The sequence below is a fragment of the Diospyros lotus genome, chromosome 13, assembly GCF_014633365.1.
Source record: "Diospyros lotus cultivar Yz01 chromosome 13, ASM1463336v1, whole genome shotgun sequence".
Lineage (NCBI taxonomy): Eukaryota > Viridiplantae > Streptophyta > Magnoliopsida > Ericales > Ebenaceae > Diospyros > Diospyros lotus.
In genome coordinates this window covers 15,562,240-15,577,738 of record NC_068350.1, presented here as the reverse complement: position 1 = coordinate 15,577,738, position 15,499 = coordinate 15,562,240, and the positions used below count along the sequence as shown (strand labels likewise).

At 41.4% G+C, this 15,499-nt stretch overlaps 1 protein-coding gene across 2 annotated transcripts in view; it reads right to left on the bottom strand.

The window, feature by feature from the left end:
* Positions 1 to 15,499, bottom strand: part of LOC127788759 (E3 ubiquitin-protein ligase APD2-like) — a 35,673-nt gene that overhangs the window by 5,036 nt on the left and 15,138 nt on the right. The window contains exon 8 of one of the 2 annotated variants that reach the window (XM_052317359.1): positions 9,168 to 9,254. The exons of the other annotated variant lie outside the window; for it this stretch is intronic. Within the exon in view, the coding sequence (XP_052173319.1) occupies positions 9,168 to 9,254 (87 nt within the window). The remainder of the gene's footprint in view (positions 1 to 9,167; positions 9,255 to 15,499) is intronic. 2 annotated transcript variants of the gene reach the window in all.

Here is a 15,499-nt window from a genome sequence, read left to right as displayed (position 1 = left end):
TCTCTATCCTATTTCACATTTTGTTAATTATAATTCTTTGCCCCTGGATATTCTGATTTGTTTCTTCTTTATCTTCTGTCTCTCTTCCTAAATCTGTTCCAGAAGCTCTTTCCTATCTAGGGTGGCGGGCTGCTATGGTTGAAGAAATATCTGCCTTACATTCCACTAGGACTTGGGACTTGGTACCTCTTCCCAAGGGTAAGTCTCTTGTTGGTTGTCACTGGGTTTACACTATTAAAGTTGGTCATGACGGCCAGATTGATCACCCTAAGGCTCGTCTTATTGCCAAAGGATACACTCAAGTTTTTGGCCTTGATTATAGCAATACATTTTCTCGTGTTGCTAAGATCTCCTTTATTCACCTTTTCTTGTCCCTTGCCACTATGTTTCATTGGCCTCTTCATCAACTACACATCAAGAATGCCTTCCTTCATGGCGATTTACAAAAAGAGGTGTATATGCCTCCTAGCTTTGTTGCTCAAGGGGAGTTTGGGCTGATGTGTCACCTTCGAAAATCCTTATACGGCTTAAAACAATCTCCTCAACCTTGGTGTGGTCGATTCAATTCAGTTGTTCTTGAGTTTGGGTTAACTTATAGTAGAGCTCATCATTCTATTTTTTATCGCTCTCAGTCTAGCCGCCATATTCTTCTAGTGGTATATGTTGATGATATAGTACTTATAATACTCGAGATTTTCGAACTCAAATGTTTGAGGAAAAGGGACATTTCAAGAAATTATGAAAGTTCTGAGATAAAAGTACAGTTTTGGAGTTAGTGGCAAAATCGTAATTTTTGAGCCTGGGTAAAAGTGCAATTTATGAAAAACTCGAGACACAAGTATAATTTACCAAAATCCTTGGGTATTAACATAATAAACCCTTTTTCTAGAGGCATAAAGGAAATTTTAGGACGGCCTGAGGACCAAATTGCAAGGGGTCTAAGTGCAATTATTGAAAAGTTTAAGGCAAGAGTGCAATATTTGAAAGGTTCGGGCCAAAGAGTAATAACCAAAGGTTGCGGATGTGAAGCCTTGTATAGTTTTGGATTGTTTTAGATTTCAAATCACATTTAAATATAGCTTTGGATTTCAAATCACATTTAGATATAGCTTTGGATTCCAAATCACGTTCCAATATAGATTTGGATTTCAAATTACATTTCAATTTAGTTTTGGGACATGTGGCGCAAGGCGATTTGGCCACACATGAAAGGTAATGATTAGGCACACAAATCAAGGCGTGAGTTGGCATAATATTTGGAAGCTTTTGATTGGTCACACATGGGAAGTCATGATGAGGGTACATATTTGGAATATGCGGCATTACAATTTTTATGGCAATTTCAATTTCTCAATAAGAGGGTAGGTTGAATGATTTTCTTTCATTACAAGATGTATGGGTGTACGTATGAAGCTTCTGTAACTCTATAAGGGTGTAAGATGTATGTTTGGAATCTATAAGAAATAGGACAGCTACTATGAAGATGCGTGTGTGGGTGTGTTTTATGGACTTGATTTAAGGTAACATCATGGAAATCCCAGGATGTAATACTTGAGATTTTTGAACTCAAATGTTTGAGGAAAAATGACATTTCAAGGGATTATGAAAGTTCTGAGATAAAAGTACAATTTTGGAACTAGTGGCAAAGTCATAATTTTTGAGTCTGGGTAAAAGTGCAATTTCTAAAAACTCAGGGCACAAGTGTAATTTACCAAAATCCTGGGTATTAACATAATAAACCCTTTCTCCAGGGGCATAAAGGAAATTTTATGATGGCCTGGGGACCAAGTTGCAAGAGGTTTAAGTGCAATTATTGAAAAGTTTGGGGCGAGAGTGTAATATTTGAAAGGTTCGGGCCAAAGAGCAATAACACAAAGGTTGTGGATGTGAAGCCTTATATAGTTTTGTATTTCAAATCACATTTAAATATAGCTTTGAATTTCAAATCATATTTAAATATAGTTTTGGATTCCAAATTACATTCCAATATAAATTTAGATTTGAAATTATATTTCAATTTAGTTTTGGGACATGTGGCATAAGGCGATTTGGCCACACATGAAAGGAAATGATTAGGCACACAAACCAAGGCGTGAGTTGGCATAATATTTGGAAGCTTTTGATTGGTTATATATAGGAAGTCATGATGAGGGTGCATATTTGAAAACTTTTAATTGGTTGTACATGGGAAGTCATGATGAGGGTCTATGTTCCACGAAGCCGTTTCCCCGTTTCCGAAATGTTTCTCATTCCCGTTTCAGACCCTATTTATGCCTATTTTTTTAGAAGAATGTCCATTTTCGCGTTTTCGTTTCGTATCATAAATGTTTCCCGTTTCCGTTTTCGTGTAACCTAGATGAGGGTGCATATTTGGAAGCTTTTGATTAGTTGCACATGGGAAGTCATGATGAGGGTGCTTAGGTGTCATAAAACTATTGGCTATTTGAAAAGTCATGATGAAGCCTCATAAATAACCCCTCTGTGTTTATTTTGCCGAAACAGGTGGTCCATGAGATTAAGCAATCAATTTGTAATTTCTTATAGAGTGGTGATGACGTTGACCCCCATAGAGCAAAAGTGGCTTGGTAGGAGATCTGTTGCCCCAAGGTGCAAAGGGGTTTGGGTCTCAAGCCTCTCTATGTTTGGAATCAAACCCTTGTCGCCAAGCTAATTTGGCGCTTGCTCTCAGGCAATGGGGAGTCGTTCTGGGTGAAGTGAACCTACCAAGTTAAGGGGGCATGCTTCTGGCTCCTTAAAGTGCCTTACACTTGTCCATGGTACTAGAGGAAGCTCATCTCCCTGAGAGGAGTTGTGCAATCTAGAGTGGGGTGGAAAAATGGGGACGGTCGTAGCGTGTTCCTTTGGCATGATCAATGGCACCCTTTGGGTGTGCTTATTGATCAATTCTCTGGCCAATTGCCTCGACAATTAAGCATCCATACCTTGGCCAAGATCTCTGATTTCATTGAGAATGGCTTTTGGAATTGGCTTGACTTTTTCCCCTGTCCGGCTTACGATCTTATTAGGAATCACTTTCCTAGCCTTCCTCGCGTTCAGCGCTAGGACGAGAATGTTTGGTGGTTGCGAACAAAGTTTTTTCAATTATGGATGCGCTTAAGGATTTCCAAGAACAGCATCCCCAAGTTCATTGGCATAGGCTTGTGTGGTCGTCTGAGTGTATTCCAGCTCATTCTTTTATTTTGTGGTTAGCGATTCAGGAGCGTCTTTCTATACTTGACCGTATTAACCTTTTCTTGTCTTTTCCGAATAGATGTTTCCTTTGCAGGATGAATGCAGATAGGCATAGTCACCTTTTTTTCGAGTGCCCTTATTCGTGCTAACATTCTTCTGTAGATTAAAGAAATTCAATTGGCCTTGGCGTCGATGAGATACTGGTGTGCTTTGGGCTGCTGCGAGATGCAGTGGCAAGGGCCCGTGGCAGGTGGCGAACAGATTGGTGCTTCATACTTTGGTGCATTTCATCTAGAGGGAGCGTAATAACAGGTGCTTCTGTGATTAGGAGAGATCTACCTCTCAGTTGGCTCATCAGATTCAGTGCATTGTGTGGGCCCATTTGACAACTCTCCAATTCAGACTGTTTATTCAAAGTTATGCCCTTCGTCACATTTGGCGATTTCCGAGGGACCAGGTTTTCCCTCCCCATTGAGTTGCTACTTGCTTGTTGTTGGAGGTTGGCTTCTGTGATCCTGGAGTCTCTTGTTCAGCGCCAGTCCCTCCAGTGCCTTGTGTTCGTTGTTGCCTCTCCAGTTGGGGCTCACTTTGTTTTTAGTTTTCCTGCTCGTGATCAGTACAACAAGCTAGTTCTTCCGAGATGGATTGTTACTTTCGATCACACCCAGGCTTTTGTTTATTTCTATAAATAACGTCTTTTATTTTTCTTCTTCCTATGTTTTTCTTTTTTTAGTTTATTTTTTCATCTTTTGGCCCAGAAGGTGATCGTTATTGTGTTCATGCCCCTAGCTTTTTGTCAGTCCAGTGTATGCCTTGGCCTTGGTTTGTAGCCTTTTTGGCATTGGTTTGTGTTCTATAAATCTCTCACTTACAAAAAAAAAGTGGCAAAAAACTATTGGTCGTGCACACATCCTGAAGGTCCAAGTGGCTTAATAAGTGGCGAAAGTAATGATGGGCTCAAATCTCGAGGTGACACGTGGCATAAGATGATTCGCTAGGGAGTTCTATAAATAAAGGCTTTGGGGGAAAGGTTTCAAAGCATTCAAAGTGAGTTTTGAATTGGATTAGGGTGGTTTTGAGAGAATCAAAGGTGAGGATCTTATTCTTGAGAGCGGAGAGGAAATTCTGCAAAAATGAGCGGAATCAGTGGAGAAACGAGGGAGAACGGACTTCGCCGAAGTTGTTGGATCTTCCTTGAAGATCATGTCGAACAATCAGGAAATCTGCAAAGTAAGTCCGATCTAACTTTATATTCTTGTAGGGGGGTGAAAGAGGAGTGTGTAGGAAAAAATGAAAGTTGAATTGGAGCTAAAACGAGGTAGTTATGGCCGAAGTACGAAAACTGTGCAAGGCTAGCTGAAAAACAAAGGCGGCGCGTGAACTTCATGCACGGGGAAGCGGCTGTGTGTGAAACACTATTTTTCCATGAAAATTTTCAAATTTACTCCTAAATTAAGTCCCTACAACCCTATGTTAAAATATTTGGATTTTGGTTTACGAAAATGTGTTTTCTACAAAAAAACCTAACTCGACGAGCGTGAACAGTACACTCGAAAGGTAAACTGTCAAAGTGAGCGATTTCTGCATGCTTCTTATTGATCACTCTTGGTTTCATTTGTGGGTGGTTTGTTACCTATATCTCATGTTTCTTTTGTTTTGGGCATATCCATCCTACTTTGCTTGCACCGGGTTTGAACAAGATGACTATCCTGCGTAGCTTGTCATATTCTTTCTGCTTTGTCATACATCATGTCGTGATTGGTGGCTTACATCTCATATTTCATTACTTTTGAGCATATCTTTCCTATTTTATATGCATCACGGTGTTCGTATTTGTGGCTAGTTGGTGGGACTGGAGTTTGAACATGATGATTAGCAGCTTGTTGGTGGAACATCACGATGATCAGGGAGTAATCCTATGCCTAGAGGTGAGGCCCTACCTAGAGGCGAGGCATGAGAGGTTGGACCATGATCACATGCCCAGAGATGGGGCTTAGCCTAGAGGTGAGGCTAAGATGTTTGACACGAGTGCTGGAAGAGATGATGGTGACTCGGGGAGATTCCTTAATATATTGCATATTGCTCTTGCATGTATTGTTTCCTTTCTTGTACCACTCACTTGGATGTAACTATCTAACTTGGGTGTTTCATACCCCTGGACATTCAACGTTCTAGGTATGTCACAGCGTGATAGGTAATCCAGGTTCTAGGGCAAGCAAAGGCAAAGAGATGGCAGACATTTAGTGTTCTTTTCTTGGATTCGTTTGTAAGAACTTGTAATCCAAAGAGTTGTATTATAATTAGCAGCTACGATACTTAATAAGAGGATGTATAGATATGGGTGCGTTCTACAATTGTACTACAAATAATGAGCAAAAGATGTGATATTTATATTATTTAGTGGAAATCCTAGCTATTTAGCATTACAAGTTCGATCCTTGCTTCCGTTGATAAAAGATTTCCAAAAACGCCTGAGGTTGTTATTAGTGTATAATGAACATCATATAGCCTTATTGTATATTTGAAAAGTAGGGCGTGGCAGTACTTACAGGGGATGATGTTAGTATCACTGAATTGAAGGCACATCTTCACCAACAGTTTTAAACCAAGGATTTGGGTCCCTTAAAATATTTTTTGGGTAATGAGGTAGCTCGGTCAAAGCAAGACATCTATATTTCTCATAGAAAGTATGCCTTGGATATGCTAGAGGAGACATGGTTACTTGGATGTAAGCCAACAGATACCCCTATGGATATGAATATCAAACTGAAGAATTAATTGGAAAAGAGAGATTGATCTCGGCTTCATTGATAGAATTGATTTATACAAGATTAGGAGATAGGAATCCTACCTATTATACAAGTCTAACTTATCTGCAAAACATAATTAGTTTAAACTTATAGATAACCTATTTACAGAAATTGATAAACAAAAAATAATCTAAATAAAAGGAGAGATATTAGGCCTTATCTTCAACTTTTGAGAATACCGAAATTTTAGGAGCATTATCTCGGTTTTTACTTGAGGATAAATCTTTTGAATTTAGCTTAATTATCCACACTCCCCCTCAAGCTTGAGATGAAAAATGTTGTTCAAACCAAGCTTGGAGCTCATTCCATAAAAAATTCTTCTCGGTAGAGCTTTAGTTAGTATATCAGCAACTTGATTTGTAGTGGGAGCATATACTAGCTGAAACATTCCTTCTTCCAACTTCTCTTTAATAAAATGCCGGTCTATTTCAACATGTTTTGTCCAATCATGATGGACTGGGTTCTTTGCAATGCTGATTGCAAATTGATTGTCACATAGAACTTGAACAGGTTTAGGGATAGCCACTTGAAGTTCTTGAAATAATCTCCTCAACCATATTCCTTCACAAAACCCTTGAGCCATAGCACGAAATTCAGTATCTGCACTACTCCTTGCGACCGCGGACTGTTTTTTGCTACGCCAAGTAACTAAATTCCCCCAAACAAAAGAATAATAGCTAGATGTTGACCTCCTATCACAAACAGAACCAGCCCATTCAGCATCACTATACATTTCTATTCCTTGATTATTTGTTTTCCAGAACATCAAGCCTTTGCCCAAAGTCAATTTTAGAAACTTTAAGATGTGCTTCTCTAGGATCATTCATAAATTGGCTAACACAACTTACTGAGAAACTTATATCAGGCCACATGTGGGATGAATATATTAACTTTCCCACCAATCTTTGATACCTTCCCTTGTCAACTGGTGCACTTTCCTTGCCAAGATCTAACTTTGTAGTTGGATCCATAGGTGAATCAGTCGGTTTGCAACCCAACATTCCAATTTCTTTTAAAAGGTCTAGAGTATACTTTCTTTGGGATATAGAGATACCTTCTTTTGATCTTGCAACCTCCATACCCAAGAAGTACCTTAGATTTCTGAGATCCTTGATTTCAAATTCCTTTGCAAGCATGCCTTTGAGATTATTTATTTTCAGTTGGTTATCTCCTGTAGCAATAATATCATCCACATATACTATAAGAATGGATAATTTACCTCCCATGGTATGTTTGATAAACAGAGTGTGATCAGCTTGACTTTGATTGTACCCTTGTTGTTTGATTGCCTTTGTAAATCTCTCAAACCAAGCTCTAGGTGATTGTTTGAGTCCGTAGAGGGATCGTTTGAGTTTGCATACCTTGTTTCTCGTATGATTGGATTCAAAACCATGAGGAATTTCCATGTAGACTTCTTCTTCTAGAGTTCCATTTAAAAATGCATTCTTCATATCTAGTTGGTGAAGAGGCCAATCTAAATTTGTAGCTAGAGACAATAGGATTCAGATGGTATTTAACTTCGCCACGGGAGCAAACGTCTCTTGGTAATCAATACCATAGGATTGAGTGAACCCCTTTGCTAGTAGCTTTGAATCGATCAATCTGCCTATTTTCCTTATACTTTACTGTAAAAATCCACTTACAGCCGACATGTTGTTTTCCAGGAGATAGAGAGGCTATTTCCATGTTCCATTTTTCTCCAAGGCATTCATTTCATCAAGAACAGCCTGATTCCACTGTGGTTGTTGGAAGGCTTCTGTAATTGTATTTGGCACCTGCACCTTATTCAAATTTGATAAAAACACACAAAACTTTGATGACAGATCCTTATAGGATATGTAGTTGTGTATTGGGTGCTGAGTGCAAGATCTTACGCCCTTCTGTAAGGTAATAGGCAGTCTCATCAGTGGCTGCACTATCCAAACTGTCGCCAAGATAATTACCACTGTCACTGTCACTTAGAGAGGAATTGGGGCTAGTTTCTTGGTCAGGCCGATTGCAAGATTGGTGCTCTTTTTCCTATTGGGACTTCCTCTGAGAGTAGACCTGAAATTCTTGGGTGGTAGGAGGCTGAGGACTAAGGAAACTTGCAGGAGGATTTGGATGTACGGGTGCAGCAGATTGCAAAGGTTGTTGCTGCATAGGAAGAGTTTCCCAAAACTGATATTCTTGAGAATTATAGGAATGATTCTCCCCCTGAATATCAATTTTGGGATAATAAGGTTGATATTCAAAAAATATTACATCCATGGAGTTAAAAATTCATTTATGCTCGGGAGAGTAGCACTTGTAACCTTTTTGATGAGGAGAATAGCCAATGAAGATGCATTTAAGAGATTTAGGGTCAAGTTTGCTTCGGAATTGCTGGTGTACATGCACAAAAACAGTACATCCAAAGATTTTAAGAGGGATATGAGAGAGCAGCCGAGTGTGAGGATAGGATTTGAAAAGGATTTGGCTCAGAGTATGATGATTTAGAGTTTGAGAGGGTAACCGGTTAATGAGATAAGTGGCTGTGAGAATGGCTTCACCCCAAAAATGTTTAGGGACATTTGTAGAAAATAGCAAAGAAGGAGTCACTTCTAAGATATGCCGATTTTTCCTTTCGGCTACAGCATTTTGTTAGGGTGTATCCGCACAAGAACTTTGATGTATAATGCCATTGTTTAAAAGATATGAACCAAGGATTTAAGAAAAATATTCCTTGGCATTATCGGTTTTGAGAATTTGAATTTTGGTATTAAATTGTCTTTCCACCATAGAATGAAACAATTGAAAAATGGAACCAACTTCTGATTTTTCTTTCATAAAAAATACCCATGTAAGCCGGGTATGGTCATCAATAAATGAAACAAACGAACAGGAACTAGTTATGTTTTTAACTCTAGAAGGTCCCCATACATCACTATGGATAATAAAAAAAGGATGTGAAGGAGAATAACTTTAACTAGGATAATTATTTCTCACATGCTTAGAGTATTGACAGATTTCACAATGTATTTGCTGTGAATTTTGACTCTTAAACAATGCTGGGAATAATTTCCTAAGGTAAACAAAGTTTGGATGTCTTAATCTATAATGCCATAACATAATTGCATCATTATGATTGGTGGTGGAATTGGAGAAACAAACTGAAGGAATGACCGAATAGGTGTTATACTGAACTAGATTATCTTCGGAGTTGGTCTTAGTAAGGAGATAGAGCCCCAATCCTTCTTCAGCACTGCCAATCATCTTTCTCGAAGTCCGCTCCTGAAATTCACATACATTTTTTGAGAATTTGGCAATACAATCTAAATCAAATGTTAGTTTACTGATAAACAATAGATTGCAATCTAGATTAGGTACTAAGAGAACAGATTTCAGCACAATATCCTTGGAGATAGTAACAGTTCCGATTCCCACAACTTTTGATAGAGAGCCATCGGCCACCCTAACAGTCTCGTTCTTGTCACATGGCTGGAAATCAGATAACAAACTGATTTGTCCCGTCATATGATTTGAGGCCCCTGAATCAATCACCCTGTCACGGAATGATCCGTTAAACTCCAACGTCTAATTCCGTTACGTTTTTTAATCTTTTGTACTTAGTTTATTTCGGTAGTAGTTTGGTATGTTGAACACTGCCATTATTATTTGGGTATTAGCTGTATTAGAGTAATGATTGACTAGGTAGAAAGAAGACAAAAAGAATATAGTTTGTTAGGATTTGTACTAGGTGTGAGCCCACCTCTGACAAGGGAATATCCCCTCCAAATAGCCTATAAATGTCTGCGCCATCCATCGTGAGGAGGCATGAATGAGAATATCTGAATTCTGTTTTCCTTCCCACTCTAATTCCCTTCCCTCTCCACTTCTTTCCTACTCTAATCTCTGCAACCTTCCTACAATTCTACTGGAATAGAAGTAATTCCTAATTACAAGTGCAAGGTCGTGACAACTTAGTATCAGAGCAAAGATTCTCGGCCAAGGCTCGGTGACTAAGAACAATGGCAGAAGGGACTCGTATGAAAGACATGGAGACGTGACTCCAGCAGCTAGGATCAGCAGTGACCGACATCCAGAACAGGATGGATAGGACGGAGTTTGAGGCTAACAGAAATCACGAAGCATTGATCGCCATGGACCGAAAGGTGGAAGACTCCATGGAGGGACTCGAAAGGAGATTGGAAGGGTCAATCGCCTGGGTGTGAGAAGAGCTGGGAGCTCAAATCCAACAGTTCATGATGATGTTTACCCAACAAAACTAGGTCAGGTTAGCTCCAGATTTTCCACATAAAGAGGAGAATGAACTCCTCCTACAAAGAGTTATGATTAACTGAGAAGAAGGAGGTCAGGAAGAATTAGAAGGGATAGGAGGAAGAGAAGGAGAAGAGCAGAACAACCACCCTCCAGGATTTCCTATGCCTCGGATGGAAATCCCAGTATTTGAAGGGATTCACCCTTGTTGGTGGTTGAGGAAATGTGAAAGACTGTTCGAATGGTACAATGTACCCAGAATGCAGAGGCTGAGCTTAGCCACTACATACTTTAATGAGGTGGTAGACGCATGGTTCCAGGGATGTTTGAATTTAAGGAGAGAATACACTTGCGAGGAATTCTCTGAAAAGTTATGTGAACGGTTTGGGGAGAGGAGTATGGCGGACTATGTCGAAGAATTCAATAAGCTAAGGCAGACCGGGAGTGTGGGATCCTATCTCAGGAGGTTTGAAGAGCTTAGATCGTATATGGTCAATCATAACCATCACCTTTCGGAAGCCTATTTCGTATCAAGCTTCATGAGTGGGATGAGCGAAGAACTCAGACCAATGGTAAAAATGATGAAACCTCAAACAGTCGAGCAAGCTTCTGAGAGTGCTCGCTTACAAGAGATGATGGTGGAGGCCTTAATTAAAAAGCAAAGACAGCTGCCAAGGGGAGCGAACACGGGAACGTCTAGTATTGGGACAAGGGGTCACACCCGTGATGCTACCAAAGGAAACACGATAGGGAAGCCATTTACGAGAATGAGCTCCATCCCCTATGGGGAACAGTTACGAGAGCAAAGGAGAATGGCGGGCCTATGCTTCAGGTGTGGAGATAGATACCACTCGGATCATCAGTGCAAGAGGCAGATTTTGCTACTGGAAGGAGAGGAAGAGGAAGGGCAGGATGAGGCCAAAGAAGAAGGTGTGGAAGAGGATGAAGAAGAAAACAATGGGGAGATATCCATACACGCCCTAAAGGGGGTGGTCGACAACAAGATCATCAAGGTAAGAAGTCAAGCTAAGGACTGCAACCTCAGGATTTTAATAGATAGCGGGAGCACCCATAGCTTCCTTGATGAAGGCATGGTTAAAAAATTGAAGTGCACGTTTACGGGAACCCCTCCCTTGAGCGTGACAGTAGCCAACGGCCAAAGAGTGTTGAGCAATTTCGCCTGCAACGGATTTTGTTGGGAGATGCAAGGGGAGAAGTTTGAAACTGACCTGAGATTGCTTCAGCTAGGAGGATGCCATGTGGTCCTAGGGGTGGATTGGATAAAAGGGGTGAGCCCTATCAGCTTCGATTTCAATAGGATGGAGGTATCCTTTGAGAAGGATGGTAAGAGGATGACCCCAACCAAGGGAAATGAGATGGGAACCTGTAAAATGATATCAGGAAGGAGGCTGCAAAGAGTGTTGAAGGGAAAATGGAGTCAGATAGCTCACTTTTTCTCGGGGGTGGCAGCAGAAGGAGATCAAGAAGAGCTAGCACTACAGGGGGAGATGGGATTGACAGTAAGCACACCCCAAGGAATGCAAGACCAGGTATGCCATTCGGATTCTCTTAATAAACTGTTGGTGGATTACAAGGATCTCTTTAGGGAACCCCAAGCCTTACCCCCTACACGAATGTTCGACCATAATATCAACCTCAAACCAAAAGCAGAACCGATCAATATGAGAGCATACTGATACCATCCCAACCAAAAGAATGAAATTGAGAAGATGATCAGAACCATGGTTGAACAATCCCTCATTAGACCTAGCCAAAGCCCATTCGCTTCTCCTGTCCTTCTAGTCAAAAAGAATGATGGAACATGGTGATTTTGTGTCGATTACTGACAACTAAATGCCATGACTATCAAAGACAAATTCCCCATACTCTTGGTAGAGGATCTACTAGATGAACTTAACCATGCCAAATTCTTCTCCAAGCTGGATTTAAGGGCGAGATACCATCAAATTAGGATGAAAGCTGAGGACATACCAAAAACCGCCTTCAAAACCCACCATGGACATTTTGAATTCCTAGTGATGCCGTTCGGGCTCACCAATACCCGGCAACCTTCCGATCCATCATGAACATAATTTTTGAGCCCCATCTTCGTAAATTCATATTAGTTTTCTTTGATGACATACTTGTTTACAACCCTACATTCGACCAACACCTAGTTCACCTCAAACTTACCCTTGAAATCCTAAGAAACCACCAACTTTTTATTAAGGAGTCCAAGTGTGCTTTTGTCCAAAGGCAGGTGGAGTACCTCGGGCACATCATAGCAGATGGTAAGGTCAGTACTGATCCGAGAAAGGTAGAGGCAATGGTGTCCTGGCCGAGACCCACAACCTTGAAGGCCTTGAGGGGATTCCTAGGGCTAACCGGGTATTATCGCCGGTTTGTGCAAAACTATGGAATTATCAGCAAACCATTGACCAACTTTCCGAAGAAAGGAGGTTTCAATTGGGGACCGGAAGCAAAGGAAGCCTTCGAGAACCTTAAGGGGGCTATGAGCAGAGTACCCGTGTTAGGGCTCCCAGATTTTGATAAGCCCTTTACTCTAGAGATTGATGCAAGTGAAATCGGGGTAGGGGCCGTGCTAGCTCAAGAGGGGGGAGACTGCTAGCCTTCTTGAGCCCAGTGTTGAGTCCAAAACACTTAGGACTCATCATCTACGAAAAAGAACTCTTGGCTGTACTCATGGCTGTAGACCATTGGAAGCACTACTTGGAGGGAAACAATTTCATCACAAAAACGGACCACGAGAGCTTAAAGTTCCTATTGCAACAGAAACTCCAAACGCAACTACAGAGGAAAGGGATGACCAAGTTGATGGGTCTGGATTACAGAATTCAATACCGGAAGGGAAAAGAAAATAAGGCAGCTGATGCACTGTCCAGATGTCACGAGGATGGAGACTTAGCAGCTATAACCACCATGGTGCCCGAATGGTATCAAGAAGTTATTTACAGTTACGAAGGAGATAACAAAATTAAGGCAGTTATAGAAAAGCTGACAATGGGAGCTCAGGAAACAGAAGGCTACACACTGACTCAAGGGTTGCTGAGGTTTCGCAGAAGGATTGTGATTGGGGAAAATTCAAGGATTAAGGAAAGGATTTTTCAAGCTCTGCACGAGTCTCCGTTGGGGGGGCATTCGGGAGAGCAGAACACTTATCTTCGGGTCAAGCAAGTGTTCCAATGGCCAAAAATGAAGGCAGAGATTAAAGAGCTGGTGCGAAGGTGCAACACATGTAAGAGATGCAAGTCGGAGACAGTGGCCTACCCGGGTTTACTACAGCCTCTGCCCATCTCAGACCAGGCTTGGTCTAGTATCTCAATGGACTTCGTGGAGGGGCTTCCCAAATCGAAAGGTAAGGATAGCATCTTGGTAGTGGTTGACCGAATGACAAAATTTGCCCATTTCATCAGGCTAACCCATCCCTACACAGCTCATGATGTCGCCAGGATCTTCTTAGACAGGGTGATTAAACTACACGGGGCTCCTAAGACTATAATCTCTGACAGGGACAAGATTTTTACTAGCTTAATGTGGCAGGAACTAATGAAGTCTCTGGGAACAAAACTGAATTTGTCCACTACATATCACCCTCAATCCGACGGACAGACCGAGAGGGTGAACCAGAGCCTTGAAACGTACCTAAGATGTGTCTGCTTGTTGCTGCCTAAGGAGTGGCATAGGTGGTTGTCTCTAGCTCAATGGTGGTATAACAGCAGCCCCCATTCATCGATTAAGATGTCGCCTTTTGAGGCCTTATTCGGATAAGCCACCGCTTCTGCCAGCAGTGGGAGGAGGCTCTGATGTAGCCTCGGTTGAGGAGTACCTACAACAGAGGAGAGAGATAGCACGGTAGCTGAAGCAGGAGCTAGCCTCGGCCCAAAATCGCATGAAGCAGAACGCGGACCGAAAGAGGAGCAAGAGGGAGTTCGAAACAGGGGATCAAGTGTACCTCAGATTGAGGTATAACCACTTAAAGTCAATTTCTCGAGGAAGGGTCACTAAGCTTAGCCCCAAGTATTATGGACCTTTCCCTATTGAGGCCAAAATAGGGAAGGTGGCCTATCAGTTGAAACTTCCCACAACGTCACAAATTCACCCTGTTTTCCATGTTTCACTCCTAAAGAAGTTGGTGGGGGCTCAACCCACGAGTTCGGTGCTACTAGCTCTTCCCAAAGAAATCAGTGCAAGGACCGAGCCCGAGGCCGTTATCGATAGACGGGTGATATATAGACATGGAGCTCCACTTCTCAAGTACTGGTCAAATGGCGAGGCAACACTCCAGAAGACAGCACATGGGAGTACTTGTAGGAATTCCTCAAGCAATTTCCACAAAGGGCCAGCCTCCTTAGCATTTCTTGAGGACAAGAAATGGCTAACGAAGGGGGAATTGTCACAGAATGATCCGTTAAGATCCGTTAAACTCCAATATCTAATTTCGTTACGTTTTTTAATCTTCTGTACTTAGTTTATTTCGGTAGTAGTTTGGTATGTTGAACACTGCCATTGTTATTTGGGTATTAGCTGTATTAGAGTAATGATCGGCCAGGTAAAAAGAAGACAAAAAGAATATAGTTTGTTAGGATTTGTACTAGGTGTGGGCCCACCTCTGACAGGGGAATATCCCCTCCAAACAGCCTCTAAAGTCCGCGCCCTCCATCGTGAGGAGGCATGAATGAGAATATCTGAATTCTATTTTCCTTCCCACTTTCTCTCTCTCTAATTCCCTTCCATCTCCACTTCTTTCCTACTCTACTCTCTACAATCGTCCTACAATTCTACTGGAATAGAAGTAATTCCTAATTACAAGCGTGAGGTCGTGACACACCCAAACAGTAGATAAATCTCTTTTAGTGACAAACGCATGTAAGAAAGTACCTTTATGGGCTATGGATCTAGATGCTATGGTTGAGGGCTGATTAGGTTGAGTCTTTTCAAACATGGACTTCAACCACTCCATTTGTTCCTAGCTAAATGGTGTTGGTACTACAACTGTAGTGGTCTCTTCTATGGACACTAGGTTGCCCTTACTCCTCTCATGAGCTAGCTTCCAATCAGTAGGTTTTCCATGTATCTCCCAACAAGTATCATTGGTGTGTCCTGCTTTGTGGCAATGATCACACCATGGTCATCCATTCCTTGGTTTGAAATTATGTGATGAAGTGTCTCTGGTTACTAAGGCTGAGTGTTCCAAATTTGATGCTCCTGGCTTAAGCATGATTTTCAGCCGGCTTTCT